This window comes from Aotus nancymaae, unplaced genomic scaffold, assembly GCF_030222135.1.
Source record: "Aotus nancymaae isolate 86718 unplaced genomic scaffold, 86718_ANA_hifiasm-v0.15.2.pri h1tg000004l, whole genome shotgun sequence".
Classification (NCBI taxonomy): Eukaryota; Metazoa; Chordata; class Mammalia; order Primates; family Aotidae; genus Aotus; species Aotus nancymaae.
This window is the reverse complement of record NW_026988415.1, coordinates 33,043,390-33,064,690: the sequence shown is the minus strand read 5'-3', so window position 1 is coordinate 33,064,690 and position 21,301 is coordinate 33,043,390. Positions and strand designations below refer to the sequence as shown.

Here is a 21,301-nt window from a genome sequence, read left to right as displayed (position 1 = left end):
ACATTTGACTTTCAAGAGGTAATTAATATTTGCTAGTTGAGTTAACTATATAGGCTTTAAATACTTTCCTCTCATAGTAGAAAGAAAATGAAAATCATTAGTGAAGTGCATAAAATAGATCATACTTTTTGAAAGAACCAGATTGAAGTTTCCCAAAAAATGAAGTAAGCTTTTATGAAAAGATAAGTGAATTTAGTATTTACTCAGTATCTAGTATGGACTTAACACCTAACAGTAGATAATCTAAAGCCAAATATATTTGTATGGGGACTGCAGAATGATAGATGATAAATATTTGAATGAATATTGTTTCCAATGTTTCACACACAGTGGTTTGCTGTGGAAAGATCTGTAGTACACTAGATAAATCTGAAGTTGGAGTTTAAAGCTTAGGCTTTGTTTTGAGCACAATATACAATTTCTGTGATTGTTTCTTCATCTTTCAAATGAGATTACAGTGAAGATTAAATGAGATAACTAAATGAAACTACTGAGAAAAGTGACAAAATAATGTAATCTTAGCAGGACCTTATTTAATCTGTGCAACAAGTCTGTGAAGTGAGTATAGCTCAGCTTCAGTCATTTCTTTGCCATTTATTAACCAAGATCGTTGGGAAAGTTATCCATCTTTTCAGCTGTAAAATGACGAGGATCATACCTATTTTATGGGGCTGCTTTTAGGTTCAAATTACAGGCAAGCACTTTGTTAATAGTAAAGCATTACACTAATTGGCTTTACTATTTTCCAATCACACATGAAACTGATGCAATCAGAATTCTGTAGATTATTTAAATCTTCTGTTGATTAACATGTGATATGCAGTTCAAGTTAAATGTCAGTTGAATCACCAAAACACATACATACTCACCACCCTATCCAAACCTACAAGCCTCCCAGTTTGTCTTCACTATTTTGGTTAAATTGTTATAAATTCCTAGATGAAAATTTCACTTATCCAAATGAAATAAAAAATATAAAACTCACACCTGTAATCTCAACATTTTGGGAGGCCGAGGCAGGTGGATCACTTGAGGCCAGGAGTTCAAGACCAGTCTGATCAACATGGTGAAACCCTGTCTCTACTAAAAATACAAAAATTAGCCAGGCGTGGTGGCATGTGTCTGTAGTCCCAGCTACTCGGGAGGCTGAGGCACAAGAATCACTTGAATGTGGGAGGTGGAGGTTGTAGTGACCTGAGATCATGCCACTACACTCCAGCCTGTGAAACAGCATGAGATCATGTCTCAACAAGAAAAAAGAAAAAAAATAAATAAATAAATAAATAAATATATATATATATATGTATAGCAATGTAAGTTATTTGAGAAATTTGGTATGAACAGTCTTCCCTGTGAGCACAGATCATAAAATCATAAATCAAGCAGACAAGTAGTAGTCACTTATATGCTTACACTTGTAACTTAAAGTACAAGAAAGGAATTATGAAAGCATATGACAAAGACTAATTTTAAGATATCCTAATTTAAACTGCTTTCTAAAAGTATGTTTACCATTTTACCTGTCATGTAAATAATTTAGAAACATGTTTATAAATTAATGTCCAAATCCACTTAAAAGTTTTGTAATGCAGATCACCCAAAACAACAGAGTAAGAATCCTAGCCTATTAAAAAAGCAACACCACCTACATATACTGAAATATTAATACCATCTATGTAACCAAAGTTACACAGTGAATTTGGGCCATCCAACACTTTGGTAAAGTGTTGAATTCATCAAATGAATGTGTAATCATTTACTTACTAATGCCAATATACTTTAGAATAAGGTAATCTGAAGTAGAAGAGACAGAACTTAGAATTTTTAAAATTTATCTCTTGTTATAAAGCAATGGACTTAAATAAATAAATAAATTAGAAGAACCAGTCATTCAAACCACCAGAGTATTTGATTGAAATGTCACAAACTCTAACTTTCTGATACCCATTCTCCCAAAAATGTGTAACCTCCTGTCGATAGGAACAACCCACTGCAGGGATGTTTCTCGTGGAAAAAGGAAATTTCTTTTGCATTGCTTTCAGACCTAACTGGTTACAAGAAAAACCAAAGGCCATTGCACAATGCTGAAGTACTTTTTTCAAATTAAAAAATCTGAAAGTTGCTCTTAAAATCCATCATTTATTTTAAAATAGGGATGAATGAGAAAGCACAGATTTTCATAAAGTGAATTCTTTTCTGCGATCTACAGACACTTCCCAATAAGAAAATCATAAGTAAACAAGTGCTATTATCAATATTTTTACAAAAGATGGCATTCTTAGAATTTTTTACTGGCTAGAAGGTTTGCACAAACTAATCTGCCATGAATTTTAAAATATGGGTGAATAAATTACATTGCAAAAAAAATGAGATTAGAGAGAAGTGGCAAGGAAGAATCTTATGTAAAACACAGAAAACATACAAAACATTTTTAAAACACATAAGAACATATAAAAACAGAACTTGTACCTCAGATGATACTGGAGATTGTGGTGACATGTTAGCATAATCATTGTCTTGCTAAAACATAAAAATAAAAAGATGAAAGATGAAATTACAATACAAATGATGATTTAAACATATAAAAGGAAAATAAAAATTGTTTCGATCAAATAGTAAAGGAAGAATCTGGAATATACCATCCAGCACACTGACACTCTACATGTGGTCTGTGAACCAACAGCATAGGGATCCTCTGGGAGTTTAGGAATGCAGAATCTCAGGCCTCACCCAAGACCTAACTAATCAGAATCTACATTTCAATGAGACCCTTAAGTGGTTTGAAATACAGTACTTTAAAGTTTGAAAAATATTATCTAAATATAATAGCAGTGATGTGTTACAAATCTGAGACATGTAAATGAAGGCATGCAAAATCTCCATTACCCCAAATAACTTTCATCTGAAAATTTACATGTATCTAATATAGACTTATTGATAATTACAAAGAATTTAATAAAACATTAAATGGTCCATGATTTTTAAATGACTATTCTACTGCCAACCAAATATGAAAATTTTGACATTTAACTTTGAATATGCATTCCACATAGAACATTTATTCATTCATTCAACAAATGATTATTGGCTACCTACTATATGTCAGACACTATGCTAGACACTGAGAGTATTGAAATTTAGTAAAATATCACCCATTCAAGGACTTTTCAGTCAAGGAGAGAAATAGATTCACATATACAGGTAATACAACACTCTCAGTATAATACAGAACTATGTATGGCATATTATGAGGCACAGATAAGGGGCACTTGGGGGAATGATGAAGATGGTGGAGAAAGACAAGTTTCCTGAGAAAGTATAAATTCAGTAAAAAAACTGAGTGTTTACCAGAAAAAGAAAGAAGGGAACAACAAGATGAGAGGAGAAGAACCAAAGCATGGAAGCAATAAATGTAAAGATGACTGCAGAAAACCTGAGCAGTTTTGTATTGCTGGAGGGTAAGGTGAAAGAAGAGCAAGTTTTGAAATAAGGTTGATATGGCAAGCAGAGGCTTGATAAAGGAGGATCTAGAATTTCTCTTCTGAGTTGGGAGGAGAAATTAAAGGTTTCTAAGCAAGGGAATGGCCTGATTGTATCTGTGTTCTTTGAAATGACCACTCTGGCTACAGTGAGAATGGACTAGGGAAAGGAAGAAGGGCAAGGAAGCTATTGCAGTAGTACAGGCAAGAAATGGATAAGGGCCTCTGCCAGAGCAGAAACAGTAGAAATAAAAAGGGAATGGATGCAGAATATTTTAGTACAAATAAATAAACCAACAGTAAGTCTTGGCTACTGATTAGATATTGTGAAGCAGGCAAGAGAAAAGTGGGTATGAGGAGATAGGGAAAATGAAATGTTTTCTGTCAAAGGCAGATGGCAAATATTTTAGGCTTTGTGACAACTACAGTAGTTCCCCCTAATCCATGAGGAACATGTTCCAAGAATCTCAGTGAATGCCTGAAACAGCAGATAGTACCAAACCCTATATAATATATGTGCTATGATTTTTCCTATACATACGTACCTATGATAAAGTTTAATTTATAAGTCAGGTATGATATCAACATCAATAATTAATAATAAAATAGAACAATTATAACAATGTACTACAATAAAAGCTATGTAAATGTGGTTTCTCTCTAAGTGTCTTATTGTACTGTGCTCACCTAATTTTGGACTGTGGTAGACCACAGGTAACTAAAACCTTGGAAAGTGAAATGGAGAATAAAGGAGGACTACCTATACTCAAAGTCTGCCACTGTAATGCAAAAGTAGCCATAGGCAAATGAGTATGACTGTTTTCTGATAAAATTTTACTTACAATCACATACAGTAGGCCAAATTTAGCCTCTGGGTCATAATTTGCCAGCCCCTGCTACAGCTGGATGATGGAAGGTGATACCATTAACTCAGTAGTTCTCAACCTTGGCTGGACATTAAACTCACATCGGAAACATTAAAAACTTCATTGCTCAGTCCATACCACATCATACCACATGCCAATTAAATTATAATACCCAGGGAGTGTGACCCAGGCGACAGTGTTCTCTAAAGTTCACCTGGTAATTTTAGTGTACAGCCAAAGTTGAAAGCCACTGCACAAACTGTTGGATATTAGTGCAAAAGTGGTTTAGAAGCAAAAACTTTTTAAACTCAGTTTTGAACATATTTAGTCCTAGTACGTTTAAGAGATCTATCCAGCAGAAATTTTAAGCAGACAGAAAAGACAGATAAAAGATTGCAACGGCTTGAAACTCAGGGGAGAGGTCTGGACTAGAGACAAATCTGAGAGGCTTCAGCAGGTACACAGGTGTTATTCACTCAAGCCTTGACAGCTGGTGAAGACATGCTAGAGACCACACAGTGGGCCATTCTCTGGGAATAATATTTAAAGGGTAAGCTGGGATCTTGTGGAGCTGGTGCAATGGAAAGCTGGGGTGGGGGTACAAGAACTGATTGTGTTCATGCACAGGTAAATATTACCAAACATACCCATATAATACATGTAATTCAGGCTTGATCTTAAATACTAACAGTGAAAATATGACCAGCTATAGCCATAACTGACTTTTATTAATCCCAGTAAATACTACTGGAGAGTCCATTGAGAGAAATCAGCATCTGAGCTGGGGGCAGACCAATCATCTGGCTCTGTTCATTATTTTTCCCTGTGTGATTCTATATCCTAAAACTAAAGACATTTTCAGAAGCCCTGCTAAGTACCCAACATCAAATTAAGTTTCAATCTCTCCAACCAAAAATACACGAAATTTAAGTATTTATGGTGATGAGAATATATCTTTTCAACAACGATACGTTGCTGCATAGTTTGCATTGGTGCAGTAGAAAGGTTTATGGTAATGCACAAACTGTAAAAGTCTAATTTTGAATTTTAAAATAGTATGCAGAATTTATGGAAGGAGTTCCTAAACAAAGTTCCTAAAAAAGAATCTCAATTGACAACCAGATTGATTTACAAAGATAAAAGATGTGAAAGACAACACACTTACACTCATGGATTACAGGTCTAAGATGAATAATGATAAAATTCTAATGCTGAATTATTAGTAATTCCATTCTAAAGGACATATGGAAATTAAATGATTAAATTAATAATTGTATGATGATACACAGATGTTTTTATTGTTGGAAAAAACCCATGCATTAAAACAATAACAAACTGAAAAATGGATTGCATTTTATCCTCACTGAGCCAACTTCATATGATAATTAAGCATTTCAAATAACTATTAATATTAACCTCTTTTCTCACCTCATCATTTTCATTGCCACTTGAACTCTTCCTCATTGATTTATACTGAAAAAAATTTAAAACACGTAATTTATTTTCCTTTGAACATATAAATTCTCTAGTAAATTATGTACGAGGTTCTTTCATGTTTTAGTTAGCTTTATTAAATTACCTGATATCAAATTTAAGTATATAACAAGTGTAAAAATACCACTAATAAGTAACACATATAGTGCTCTCCATGTGCAAGGCATTGTTATAAGTACTTTACACAGATCAAGTAACATTTCTTTCCTAAGCCAAACTATTTCCCATTCATTAAGGTGTGCAATCTGAGAGTTGTCTTAGAATTTTCCTTTTCCTTAATTCAGTATATCCAATATGTCATCAAGTGAACTCTTTTTATAATCTCTCTCAGACTTACCTCTTCGGAATTCACACAACTACCACCCTTTTCCAGGCCCCCGTTATCTTACACCTGGTCTATAATCTCACCATTCTAAGATGTCATCTATTATTAAGAAATCTACTGCTTTCAGGTTAAAAAACACTACATTAAATGTACCTATTGATTGTTTAATAATTATAATAATGATGAAAGTTAACGCTTGTATTAGTCCTTGCTATATGCCAGGCACTGACTTAAATGTCTTTACATGTATTTACCCATTTAATCTTCTTAACAACCCTACTACATAAGAACTATGTTTATATGTGAAAAAATACTTTTTAGGATCAAGAAAATGCAATATGACAATCACTGGAATTATTACTTCTGATTCCTCTTCACTGCAAATGATCCTACAAATCAGTGGCAGATTAACCTTCCATTTACAACTCATGGCTGTGCTGTTGAAAAACCTACTAACTTTCGGATTATGTCCAAACTTCGTTGCCTGGCATTCAAGGTTCTATTTAATGGTCCTCTTTACATATGCAGCATTATCTTCCATAACCCTTGAAAAAATAGATAACTGACCTGATAACCACAAACTGGGGGGTGAGCTGTATTAGGGATAACAAATACAAGACATATTGTTCCTCCTCTGTCTCTCCTATGACAACTATCACTAATTTAGCAGCATGCTCTTTCCAGGTGATCTCACACAGAACCTCAAAATGCCTTCAACCCAGTGTGCCAGAAAGCCAATGAATGAAATTGGCATGTGTGAAAAAATCCTATTTATCAGGCAAGACAATCACTAAAGTCACTTATTTTTGGTTTTAATCTATATGTCAATGAAACAGTGATATTTGAGCGAATATGCTAATATTTATTAAGTGGTTCCTCTGTGGCAAGTGTAATTCTAAGCACTTTTATTATTAAATAATTCAATAGTTATAACAATCATGTGAAGGAAAGTACAGGTACATCTCATCTTACTGAGTTTTGCTTTACTGCACTTCACAGATACAATATTTTTCTTTTTACAAACTGAGGGTTTGTGGACACCTGATGGTGGTCACTGAGCAGACCAGATTCTGCTCTCTCAAAAGCCTTACTCCACTTCCTTTGCAACCACATCCAACAAACCCGATATGGCTGGGATTGAGAAATCTGGTAAGTCAAAATTGAAGAAGACAAAAACACAAGAAAAAAATCCACTTCCAAAGAAATGACCAAACAGGAGAAGCAAGCAGGCGAATCATAATGAGGTATACATAATGAAAATGAACTGTACACTGCATAAGCGTTGACTTCTTATTTTACTTCTTTTGGCTGATTAACTTTGTAAGAAACAAAGAGGTTGGATCAAGTTTAAATTGTACTGCTCCTCTCACATCAAAGAATCAAGAGCTACTGAAAATGAAGACCGCTCCTGCCTCTCCCATCTGCCTGGCTGGCTGGTAGATAAGGAAAAGAATTTGAATGTTGGTGAAGCAGGGTGGAATGACAGTGAAAGCTAGAGCAAAACCAAGCTAGCCCAAGGTCTCTGGAAAGCTATAAAATTCAGTTTAATCAGAGTATCAATTTCTTTGCTCCAGTGATTTTATTTATTGGGATACACAATTTTTTAAATGTGCAAATACAAAGTTTCAAAATCTGCAGAAAAGGTTTGTGGCAACCCTGTATCAAGCAAGTCTATTGGTACAATTTTTCCAATAACACATGCTCACTTCATGTCTGTCAAATTTTTGAAATTTTCACAATATTTCAAACTTTTTCATTATTATCATTTCTGTTATGCTGATCTGTGATCAGTGATATTTGATGTTACTATTGTAATTTTTAAGGGGTGACTCAAACAACAGCCATTAAAGAAAGCAAACTTAATCAATACATGTTGTGTGTGTTCTGACTGGTCCACTAACCAGTTGTTCCCTATCTCCTATTCCCTGACACACAACAATATGGTAATTAGGCCAATTAATAATCCCACAATGGCCTCTAAGTGTTCAAGTGAAAGGAAGAATATGTCTTTCACTTTAAATAAAAACCTTGAAATGATTAAGGTTAGTGAGGAAGACACGTAGAAAGCAGAGATAGGGTGAAGCTAGGCCTCTTGTTCCAATTAACTAAGCTGTGAATGCAGACAATTGTTGAAGAAAATTAAAAGTGCTACTCATTCCAGTGAACATAACAAAAATAAGAAAGTGAAACAGCCTTATTGCTGATATGGACAAAGTTCAAGCGGTCTGGATAGAAGAGCAAACCAGCCACAGCATTCCCTTAAGACAAAGCCTAGTCTAGAGCAAGGCCCTAACTCTCTTCAATCCTATGAAGTCAAGGTGACGAAGCTTCAGAAGAAAAGTTGGAAGCTGCAGAGGTTGGTTCATGAGATTGAAGGAAAGAAGCGTAACATAAAAGTGCAAGGTGAAGTAGCAAGTGCTGATGTAGAAGCTGAAGCAAGTTATACAGAAGATCTAGCTAGCTAAGACAATTGATGAAGGTGCCTACAGTAAACAACAAATCTATGTAGACGAAACAGCCTTCTATTGGAAGAATATGATATCTAGGACTGTTGTATAGGGAGAAGTCAATGCCTGATTCAAAGCTTCAAAGCTTCAAAGAACAGGCTGACTCTTGTTAGGGGCTCATGCAGCTGCTGACTCTAAACTGAAGCCAATGTTCATTTAACCATTCCAAAAATCCTAAGGCCCTTAAGAATTATGCTAAATCTATTCTTCCTGTGCTTTATAAATAGAACCACAAAGCCTGGATGACAGCACATCTGTTTACAGCATGGTTTACTGAATGTGTTAAGCCCACTATCAAGCTCAGAAAAAGACTCCTTTCAAAATGTTACTACTCATTTACAATGAGTCTGGTCAACCAAGAGTTCTGATGAAGATGTTCAAAGAGATCAATGCTGTTTTCATGCATAACATCCATTGTGCAGTCCATGGATCAAGGAGTAATACCAACTTTCAAGTCTTACTATTTAAGTAATAACATATAAAGCTATTGTGGCCATAGATAGTGATTCTTCTGATGGGCCTCAGCAAAGTAAACTGAAAACCTCTGCAAATGATTCATCATTCTAGACACCATTAAGAACATCTGTGATTTATGGGAGGAGGTCAAAATATCAACATTAACAAGAGTTTGTAAGAAATTCATTGTAATCTTCATGGATGATTTTGAGGGGCTCAAGACATCAGTGGAGGAAGTAACTGTAGATGAGGTGGAAACAGCAGGAGAACTAGAAGTAGAGCTTTTTTTTTTTTGAAACATGGTCTCACTTTGTCACCCCAGCTAGAGTACAGTGGTATGATCTCAGCTCACTGCAGCCTTGACCTCCTGGGCTCTAACGATCCTCTTACCTCCACCCACCTCAAGTAGATGGGGCTACAAAAAGAATTTTGAAAACTACACAAACAAATAGAAATTAAACAATATGCCCTGAATGACCAGTGGGTCAATGAAGAAATTAAGAAGGAAATTGAAAAATTTCTTAAAACAAATGATAATAGAAATACAACATACCAAAACCTATGGGATACAGCAAAACCATTATTAAGAGGAAAATTTGTAGCTATAAATGCCTACATCAAAAAAAGAAGAAAAACCTCAAATAAATAACATAATGATTCATCTTAGAGAACCAGAAAAAGAAGAGCAAACCAAACCCAAAGTTAGTAAAAGAAAAGAAACAGCCAGGTGTCATGGCTCACACCTGTAATCCCAACACTTTGGGAGAGTGAGGTGGGCAGATCACTTGAGCCAAGGAGCTCAAGACCAACCTGGGCAACATGGCAAAACTCCATCTCTACAAAAAATACAAAAATTAGCTGGGTGTGGTGGTGCCTGTAGTCCCAGCTACTCGGGAGGCTGAGAGGTGTAAGGATGACTTGACCCTGGGAAGTCAAGGCTGCAGTAAGGCACGACACTACTGCACTTTGGCCTGAGAGAAAGAGTGAGACTCTGACTCAAACAAACAAAAACAAAAGAAATAATAAAGATCAGAGCAGAAATAAATTTGAAATGAACAAAACAAAATATGAAAGATCAATGAAACAAAAATATGGTTTATTGAGATCATAAACAAAATTGACAAACCTTTAGTCAGATTAAGTAAAAAAAAGGGAGAAGAGACAAATAAATAAAATCAGAGATAGAAAAGGAGACATTACAACTGATACTGTAGAAATTCGAAGGGTCACTACTGGCTACTATGAGCAACTATGTGCCAATAAATTGGAAAACTTAGAGGAGAAGGACAAATTCCTAGACACATAAAACCTAGCAAGATTGGATCATGAAGAAATCCAAAACCTGAAGAGACCAATAACAAGCAATGAGATTAAATATGTAATAAACAGTCTCCCAGTAAAGAAAAGCGTGGAACTTGATGGCTTCACTGCTGAATTCTACCAAAAACTTAAGAAAAACTAATACCAATCCTACTTAAAGTATTCCAAAAAATTTGAAGAGGAGGGAATACTGCCAAACTGATTCTACAAGGCCAGTATTACCCAATACTAAAACCAGACAAAGACACATCCAAAATAGAAAACTATAGGCCAAAATGTCTGATAAATATGGATACAAAAATCTTCAACAAAATAGTAGCAAACTGAATTCAACAACATATTAAAAAGACCATTCATCATGACCAAGTGGTATTTATTCCAGGGATGCAAGTATGGTTCAACATATGCAAATCAATTATTGTGATACATCATATCAACAGAATAAAGGACAAAAACAATATGACCATTCCAAATGATCCTGGACAAACATTTGATAAAATCTAACATTCCTTCATGATAAAACCCTCTGATATGGTTTGCCTGTGTCCCCACCCAAATCTCAAGTTGTAACTCACACAATTCCCATGTGTCATGGGAGATACCAGTGAGAGATACCAGTGGGAGGTAATTGAATCATGGGGGCAGGTCTTTCCTGTGTTGTTCTTGTGATAGTGAATAAGTCTCACAAGACCTGATAACTTTAAAAAGAGGCGTTTCCCTGCACAAGCTCTCTTCTCTTGTCTGCCACCACGTGAGACATGCCTTTCACCTTCCACCATGATTGTGAGGCCTCCTCAGCCACGTGGAACTGTCAGTCCAATAAACGTCTTTATTTTGTAAATTGCCCAGTCTTGGGTATGTCTTTATCAGCAGCATGAAAATGGACTAATATACTCTCAAAAAATGGGGTATAGAAGAAATATATCTCAACATAATAAAAGCCAAAACTCATAGCCTTTCCCTTAAGATCTAAAAGATGGCAGGGATGCACACTGTCACCACTGTTATTCAAAATAGTACTGGAAGTCCTACCTAGAGCAATCAGAAAAGAGAAAGAAATAAAGGGCATCCTAATTGGAAAGGAAGAAGTTGAATTATCCTTGTCTGCAGATGATATAATCTTGTATTTGGAAAAACCTAGACTCCACCAAAAAAACCAATAGAACTGATAAACAAATTATGTAAAATTGCAGGATACAAAATCAACATGCAAAAGTCCGTAGCATTTCTACATGCCAACAGTGAACAATCTTAAAAAAGAAATTTAAAAAGTAATCCCATTTACAATACTCACAAATAAAATTAAATACCTAGGAATTAACTAAAGAAGTAAAAGATCTCTACAATGAAAACTATAAAACACTGCTGAAAGAAATTGAAGAGAACACATAAATATGGAAACATATTCCACATTCATGGAATTCATTGGAAGAAACAACGTTGTTAAAATGTCTATACTACTCAGAGCAATCTATAGATTCAATGCAATCCCTATCAAAATACCAATGGCATTAATCACAGACACAGAAAAATCAAGCCTAAAATTTAGACAAAACCACAAAAGACCAAGAATGGCCAAAGCTATTCTGGGAATAAGGAACAAAACTGGAGGAATCACATTACCTGACTTCAAATTATACTACAGATCTGTAGTAACCAAAACATTATGGTACTGGCATTAAAACAGACACGCAGACCAATGGGACAGAACAGAGAACCCAGGAACAACACCACACACCTACAGTGAACTCATTTTCAACAAAGGTGCAAGAACATACACTGGAGAAAAGACAATCTCTTCAGCAAATGATGCTGGGAAACTGGATATCCATATGCAGAGGGAATGAAACTAGACCCCTATCTGTTACCATATACAAAAATCAAATCAAAATGGATTTGGGACTTAAATCTAAGACTTCAATCTATAAAACTACTATAAGAAAACATTGGGGGAAATCTCCAAGACACTGGCCTGGGCAAAAATTTCTTCAGTAATACCCCATAAGCGCAGGCAACCAAAGCAAACATGGAGAAACGGGATCACATCAAGTTAAAAAGCTTCTGCACAGCAAAGGGAACAAGAAAGTGAAGGGACAACCCACAGAATAGGAGGAAATATCTGCAAACTACCCATCTGACATGGAATTAATAACCAGAATATAAGGAGCTCAAGAGATCTATAGGAAAAAATCTAATAACTGGATTAAAACATGAACAAAAGATGTGAATAGACATTTCTGAATAGAAGACATACAGATGGCAAACTGACATACGAAAAGGGGCTCAGCATCACTGATCATCAGAGAAATGCAAATCAAAACTATAATGAGATATCATCTCACCCCAGTTAAAGTGGCTTTTAACCAAAAGCCAGGCAATAACATGCTGATGAGGATGTGAAGAAAAATAAACCCTCGTACACTGTTGTTGGGAATGTAAATTAGTAAAATCAATACGGAGAACAGTTTGGAGGCTCCTCAGAAAACTAAAAATAGAGCTACCATATAATCCAGCAATCATACTGCTGGGTATATACCCCAAAGAAAGGAAATCAGTATATCAGAGATATCTGCACTTCCATGTTTATTGCAACACTATTCACAATAGCCAAGATTTGGAAGCAACCTAAGTGTCCATCAACAGAAGAATGGATAAAGAAAATGTGGTACACATACACGTTGGAGTACAATTCAGCCATAAAGAAGGAGAGTCTATCATTTGCAACATGGACTGAAATGCAGGTCATGGTAAGTGAAACAAGCCAGGCACAGAAAGACAAACACCACATGTTCTCACTTATTTGCAGGATATAAAAATCAAAACAATTAAACTCATGAAGATAGAGAGTAGAAGGATGGTTACCAGAGGCTGGGGAAGAGTAGTGGGAAAGTAGAGGGTAGGTGAGGATGGTTAATGGGTACAAAAAAATAGAAAGAATAAATAAGACCTAGTATTTGACAGTGCAACGGGGTGACTATAGTCAATAATAATTTAATCAGGCCAAGCACAGTGGCTCACGCCTGTAATCCCAGCACTTTGGGAGGCCGAAGAGGGTGCATCACAAGGTCAGGAGATCAAGACCATCCTGGCCAACATGGTGAAACCGCGTCTCTACTAAAAACGCAAAAAATTAGCTGGGCATGGTGGCGTGTGCCTGTAATCCCTGTTACTCAGGAGGCTAAGGCAGGAGAATTGCCCCAACCAGGGATTCGGAGGTTGCAGTGAGCCAAGATCACACTTCAGCCTGTGCAACAGAGTGAGACGCCATCTCAAAATAAATAAATAAATAAATAAATAAATAAAATAATAATAATTTTATCATACATCTTAAAATAACTAAAAAACTATAATTTGATCATAACACAAATGATAAATGCTTAAAAGAATAGATACACATTCTCCATGATGTGATTATTACACATAAACTAATAATAATAATTTAATCATAGATCTTAAAATAACTAAAAAAGTATAATTTGATCATAACACAAATGATAAATGCTTAAAAGAACAGATACGCCATTCTCCATGTGATTATTACACATCGTATGCCTTTCAAAATATCTCATGTACCCCATAAATATATACATCTACTATGAACCCACAAAAATTAAAAATTTAAAATAAAAAAGATGTCTAATAAAATACTTACTGACATAATGAATTTCACTGAAATACAGTTATTTTATTTTGGCTATAAGAACACTAAATTTTATATACTAGAATAGTAATCTATATACAATAGTAGCCAGGGAATTTTAAAAGAGTTGATGTAACTTTCCTACCATGATTTACTTACTAACTTAACCTGACTCAATTTGTCTTCTTGCTCACATAATCTAGCCAATATGTTGAAACAGTTTTACTTAATTTCAGGCCCTTACCTGAAAAAAATACTATCCAAAACTAGCCTTGGAAACTAAGAAGAAATAGAGTTGGATTTCTTACACACACACACACACACACACACACACACTCTCAATATATATACTGAATAACCATGACAAGTAATTTACCGTGAGACAGAAACAAAGAAATCCTGTGCCTCAGTCATTTTTATGTATTAGGCTAAAGTTGCACAAAAGTTCTGTACATTTTATAACATAGCAAAACCTAAAAGGGCCACCACTGAACAAGCTCAGTGATAATCTGATACAAACCTCAAGTGTAGTGTATTTACTGTTTAATGATCCAGATTAACATCAATAATACAACCTACCAATAGCCCTTTCAATTATCGGGAAATAGGTGATTAAGAGAAATTTCCTTTTTGGAGAAAGTCACTTCATAGAAGCTGCTGATGTTTTAGTCATGAAAATACTGACAATTCTGAATAATAGTGTTGATTTAATTTAAGAAATTGTATGTCAATTTTATATTTTCTTGACATCTTAGGTAAAAACTAGTGACATACTCATTTTACTATGTCCTAATACTGACATCTTTTGACGATTTAGGAGAACTACACATCTCTTTAAAACTTCCCAGTGACTGAAGCTGATCTTTGCACCTACTCTATTAAGGAAAAAATTAACATTTGTTGAATGATGATCATGTAATGTGCACTTCAAATATTATCTTATTTGATCTCCTTTAATAACTTTATAACTAATTTATAGACAGTATGCTTATTTTATAAAAAAAAATACCAATGAATGATACTATTAAACCAAATAATTACGTTTTTAAAATGCTCACTGTGGCCTCTATTAAGACATCTTGAAAGGTCCACTTAAGTTACTGTAAAATATTTTTTTAAAATAGTAAAAGTGGACCAGAAATGTCCACTTTTAATCTCAGCACTTTGAGGGGCCTAGGTGGGAGAATTGCTTAAAGCCAGGAATTCAAGACCAGACTGGACAACACGGTAAGACCTCATCTCTATAAAAAATTTAAAATTTTGCAGGGCACTGGGGGAAATGCCTGTAGTTCTAGCCACTGGGGAGGCTGAGACAGGAGGATCACGTGAGCCCAGAGGATGGCCTGAGCCTAGGCATTTGAGGCTGTTGTGTGCTATGATCATGCAATTGCACTGCAGTCTGGGCAACAGAGAGAGACTCTGTCTCAAAAGAGAGAGAAAGAAAGAGAGAGAGAGAGAGAAATTAAAAACCAGTAAAACTGTGTTTGTTTGACAGAGAGAGACTCTGTCTCAAAAAAGAAAGAAAAAAAGAAAGACAGAAAGAAAGATGAAAGAAAGAGAGATTAAAAACCAGTAAAATTGTGTTTGTTTGACCATGTTTGCTCATTTGATATTAGGCTAAACACAGTAGATAAAGAGGCAACATAGCACAGGCTTTGGGTTCAAATCTCAACTTTGCTACTTATTACTAAAGTGACCTGAAGAATACTACTTTGCATCTCTGTGCCTTAATTTCATCATCTGTAAAACAGAAATAATCATAACTATGCTCATCTCATAGAATCGTTACAAAGATTAAATGAGTTGACCTTTGTAAAGTCTTAGGACAGTGCCTGGCATGTAGTAAGTGCTATGTAAGTGTTTTGACAAATAGTCAGAATTGGTATTGTTACTATGAGAAAGGAAAACTGGTTTTGTTATACTATGGTATTGGTAATATACTAGGAATTTGTATTGTTATACTACAATAAAGGAGATTGAATAAATATCAAACTTCTTTTATTATTTTGAAATACTACTAAAATTTCACCCATAACATCAATCATTCACTAAGTTTTATCAACAAGCAAATTTTATTCAGTGTCTTTGATCAAGGTCTGATGAACTAAAAAGGGAAACTTTAAAATAATGCTAGAATGTAAACACAAGTACAGATGTATAAAGGGTTGGGGTAAATGAACTTTCAATGTTATTGACCAGGGAGGGTTCTACTTAGAATATCCTTCCCCTTTTCCTCATGTCTTTTGTTTCTTCATTATCTCTCATATTGACCAAGTAATGTCAGACTCATTAAAAGGACTCAGTATTTATTTGTTGAAGGCTTAAATTTATCACAGATTCACTAAGACATATAACATTTTTGTTTTAGTCATATACTACTATTTCCAAATGTATGTTACACACCTGCACATAGAAACAAATAAATGTGCATACAGACCTATTTCTACTAGAGGAAAACAGAAAACATAATCTTATTTATTAGTGATATAAACTTGAAATGATCTACAATGTAGACTAGTACTACGTGTTTACATAAAATTACTATTATCATCTAATAATAATTAGACTTTGGGAAACATAAAAGGTGTTCAAAGACAACAAAATTTGCTATTCATGGAGCAGAAGCTTGTTTGTACTCTTCATTTGAGTCCAGAAATGAATTCTGGCTAGTATTGAAAATTCTTCTGAATTCCAATGATTGGCTTCTAAAGACCTCAAACACAAATAGACAATAATACAACATTTACAAAGGTGTACACAGTAAAATTTCATTACAACTCTGCTAACTAGAAATTTGGGATAATTCGGATGATCTGAGCTTTTATTTTTGCTAAAAGACCCTCAAGCAATCTACTAAGGTAACAAGAAGAAAAAAATTGAAAAATTTGCCCTCAAGCATTTTTAGAACTACACAAACAGCACTTATTTACATAGGAACAGTTAAATGATAATTGCAAATATCTGTCAACTATTTATTGAAACAAATCCAATGAAAGACTTTCCCTAGACAATTCTTTCAAAACATACTACATATTGCTACAACTAGCAGTGCAGCAAACATTCATCTATCTTGTAAAGTATTTGGTAAATCATAACTTATATTTATCTACTCAATTATTCTGAACTACTGAAGGCTTATGGATATAATTAGATCGTATTACCACATACATGTGAGAAATCAAAATAACACATTTATTACATTTAACTAGAGAGTTACAGTCTACCTTATTAACTCAAAACAAAACTGATAAAATAAAAACTAATAATTACAAAGTAAATTTTAAAACTTTACTATAGAGTACCTTGAAATAGTCTTTTCTAATCTGTTTACTCCGCCTCCTTTCTTCACTCTGCCAGATTATAGGGTGAGATTCTAGCCACGGTTGTTCATCTATTTGATCCTTCTGATTTTCTAAGGGCTGTAAGGAGACAATTTCTGTTAACTAAATAAAAGAGAACAAAATAATGGATATAATAGTAATTTAATTTCTTCTTACCTGCCATGTGAGGGGTGATAATGGTGAATTAACTTCATCTGCTGAGACACTAAAAAATTAAAGATGCCTTAATACATTAAAATATTTAGAATAAATTTTTAAATATATATTATGAACATTATTATATTTTCTTTAAAAAAAAACAAAATTGTAAATAATTTACCCATGTCTACACTTTGGCCTAATTACATAAATTTAAAATCGACAGAAACATATTTAATTTTCTAATACCTCTTGCTCCACAGGAAACATCAAAATGGGTTTATTCTATGTATACCCTATGCATAGGTCTAATCTAAGGAATTCCCAGAGGCTAAAATAGTGAAATATCTAAAGACAGGATATTTATTATATTAAAATAATTAACAAAAACTAATAATTTCTTTTGTCTAAATGCCAAAGAGCTCAAGGGAATAATTCTTTTTGCCTACAGAATTACTGATTATGGGCCTCAACTTGTTCATACTAACAAAACAGGGGCTATGAAGGAAATTATTTTCACCTAATTTTTTGTTGTTGTTGAGATAAGACAGACTATGCATTCTGTGGTTAGATGGCAATTTTGCTCAAGGAGTACCTTTGGAAAATCATATAAACAAAATGTCCTCTGAAGCTGCTATAACTTAACACTATTGTGGAACTTCTGTATAGTACAATAACAAAAAAATATAAAAATTAGAGATAAAGAATCCAATTTTTAAAATTTATAGAACACATGATTATCCAAAAGAAAAAGACAAAAAATATATCATTACAAGAGGTAAGGTTACTAAAGAAAAACATACAAAAGTTAATAGCTCTCCTACACATCAACTATGATGAGTTAAAAGACATTAGGAAAAACACTATTCATAAAAGGAAAGAAATGTATAAAATATCTAGGAAGAAACTTAACTATACTTATACAAGATGCACATAAAAAAACTACAAATGTCTAGTAAGGGACTTGAATAACCAAAAGGTTTTTGGATAGGTTAAGTATTACAGGTATAACTTCTCTTTCAACTTAATTAATAAATGAAATGAACTGTAATAATAATTTTTTAAACTCAAGAAGTATTTTTTGGTTTGTTTTAGAAATTTGACAAAGGAGTTTCAAAGTTAATTTGGAAGAATGGATAATCAGGAAGAGAAAAGTTACATTAATAAAGGGGACTTCTCTACCCTCCCTTTCTACTAGCTCCAGAATCTACAGACTTTTCAATGGAAGAGGAGGACAGGACCACAAGTACTATAACTGCTGAAAAAAATGACATTTAAAATCATTGTGAAAGTAATGGCTTATATAACAAGTAGTAGAGAGACAACTGATTGACCACTTGTAAAATATACTCAGAAAGAAAGAACAAAAAAGGGGAAGGAGGAGACATTGTGAGAAAAAGGTAGAGGAGGGAGGAAGAAAACTAGATTCCTTACCTGATACCAAGTATCAAAATGAAAGGTTAAAAGATTTAAATATAAAGAAGAAATAAGAAAAGTATCCAAAAAATACAGGCAGTAATTTAAAAATATTGGAATAGAGAGAGCCTATGGGAGAAACAATCAAAATTAAATACTAACAAATATAAACACACGAAATGTAGAAACTAGACTTTGCTCGCGACCAAGATAGATTAACAGTGACCAGATTTATATCCTGACTGAAAAAACTATAAGAATGGCAAAATATATAAAATTATTCCTTCCATGACATTGAATATCAGGCAAAAAATGACATTATCCTTTAGAGATGAGTAACAAGGTGAATTCTGGAACTGAGTCAAGTTGCTGAATGAAAAGAGTTTCCAGCCCACAGCCTAGGAGGAAAAACCAAAGCAGAGTCTAGCAGGCCCAGAATTCAGGAGACAGAGCTGGAGCTAGGAAGAAAAGGGCAGAGTGAGTTCACAGCACACAGCAACTAAGAAAAGGGCAATGCACAGAGAAAGGAAAGAGATCTACAGGGTCATCCCTCAAATTTTCATCTGAGTGTACTGATCATTGAACATGTATGTGAGGAAACTACCCTAGGCAGAAGGATGAAATTACCCCCAACAATTAGAAGGAATAATTCCCAGATTCTCAGAGGACCAGGAGTAGTACCAATTCCCACCAACTAGACTGGAAAACCTCATAATTCACAGAACATCCAGTAGAGAAAGGTCTTGCCTCATTAAGGGGACAAATTTTTTCCTAGACGAAATGCTGCACTGGTCCCACATAAAAAAATTATCAAACCAAGTCCTAAAATATCAAATTATTTCCCAGTAATTTAACTATATCCCAGAACAAAAGTCGAAAATATGTACAATAGTATTACAATATCCACACTCAAGAAGGTAAAGTACTCAATGTCTGCTATTCAATCAAAAATTCAACCAAACAATGTTCAGGAAGCTAAAGGAAAAGACTGAACATGGTAAGTACAGACATAATCAAACTTCTAGAAATAAAAAGTACAACATCTGACATTAAAATAAACTGGGTGGAATTAACTACAGATTAGACATTTCACAAGAAATGACCAGTAAACACAAAAGCAAAGCAGAAAGACTAGCCAAAACCCAACACAGACAGAAAAATATTTAAGAATGAAAAGACCATCAGCGTTCTGTGGCAAACTTCAAGAGGCCTAATATATGTATATATAATTGGAGTTCCATAATAGAAGAGGTCAAATGATAGAAAACATATTTGAAGAAATAAGGGCCCCAAAACCTCAAATTTCATGAAAATAAACCCACAAATTCAAGAAGCTCAATGAACTCCAAAGGAAAGTAACATGAAGAAAACTACACCAAGATATATCATCATCAAATTACTTAAAACAAGTGATAAAGAAAAAATGTTACGAACACCCAGAGGAAAAAGGACACATTAGGCACAGTAAAACAAAGAATATTCTTATAGAGAACAATACAATCCAGAGGATGGTGGAGAAACCTCTTTAAGGTACTCAAATAAAACTAAAATGTCAACCTAGAATTTTGTATGAGCCAAAATATCTTTCAAAAATGAAGGTGAGCTGGGCACGGTAGCTCATGTCTGTAATCCCAACACGTTGGGAGGCCAAAGAAGGAGGATTCCTTGAGGCCAAGAGTTCAAAACCAGCCTAGGCAACATAGTGAGACCTGTCTCTACAAAAAAATTTTTTTTTAAGTTGGCTAGGTGTTATGACACATGACTGTAGTCCCAGCTACTTGGGAGGCTGAGAGGTGGAAGGATCGCTTGAGCCCAGGAGGTTGAAGCTGCAGTGAGCTGTGATGGTGCCACTGCACTGTACCCTGGGAGTGGAGCAAGACTCTCTTTCTTTTAAAAAAAAAAATGTTTTTTAAGACTTTTTCAGACATACAAAAGCTAAAAGCATTCAATCAATAGACTAGTAGTAAAATTATGTTAAAGTCTCTTTTAGGCAGGATGAAAATGATATACATGTAAATACGAACCTACACAAAAAAATAAAGGGCACTGGAGATAGTAACTAAGGGATTTAACACATAAAAGCATTATTCTAATTATTTAAATATTCTTAATAACTGTTTAAAGCAAAAATAATAACAACCTGTTATATTATATATAACAGATATATAAAAGTAAAATGTATGACAACACACTAAGTTTAAAAAGGAAGAAATCTAAGTATACTGTTGTAAGGTTCTCACATGATACATGAAACAGGATAATAGCACTTGAAGATAGACTGTGATAACCTAAATATCATATTTTAACCTCTAAAACAAC

The 21,301-nt window shown here is 34.3% G+C and overlaps 1 protein-coding gene and 1 non-coding gene across 3 annotated transcripts in view; both read right to left on the bottom strand.

Moving 5' to 3' along the window:
• LRCH2 (leucine rich repeats and calponin homology domain containing 2) overlaps window positions 1-21,301 on the bottom strand; it is a 111,502-nt gene that overhangs the window by 10,472 nt on the left and 79,729 nt on the right. The window contains exons 13-16 of one of the 2 annotated variants that reach the window (XM_012451783.3): window positions 17,585-17,633; window positions 17,390-17,506; window positions 5,774-5,818; window positions 2,470-2,520 (exon numbers count right to left, since the gene is read on the bottom strand). In XM_012451783.3, coding sequence (XP_012307206.1) covers window positions 2,470-2,520; window positions 5,774-5,818; window positions 17,390-17,506; window positions 17,585-17,633 — 262 coding nt within the window. The remainder of the gene's footprint in view (window positions 1-2,469; window positions 2,521-5,773; window positions 5,819-17,389; window positions 17,507-17,584; window positions 17,634-21,301) is intronic. The other variant, XM_012451784.3, reaches the window with a different exon arrangement.
• On the bottom strand, window positions 1,959-2,087 carry LOC135269385 (small nucleolar RNA SNORA35). Its single transcript, XR_010337674.1, has one exon. It is a non-coding gene; the product is annotated as a small nucleolar RNA SNORA35 (small nucleolar RNA).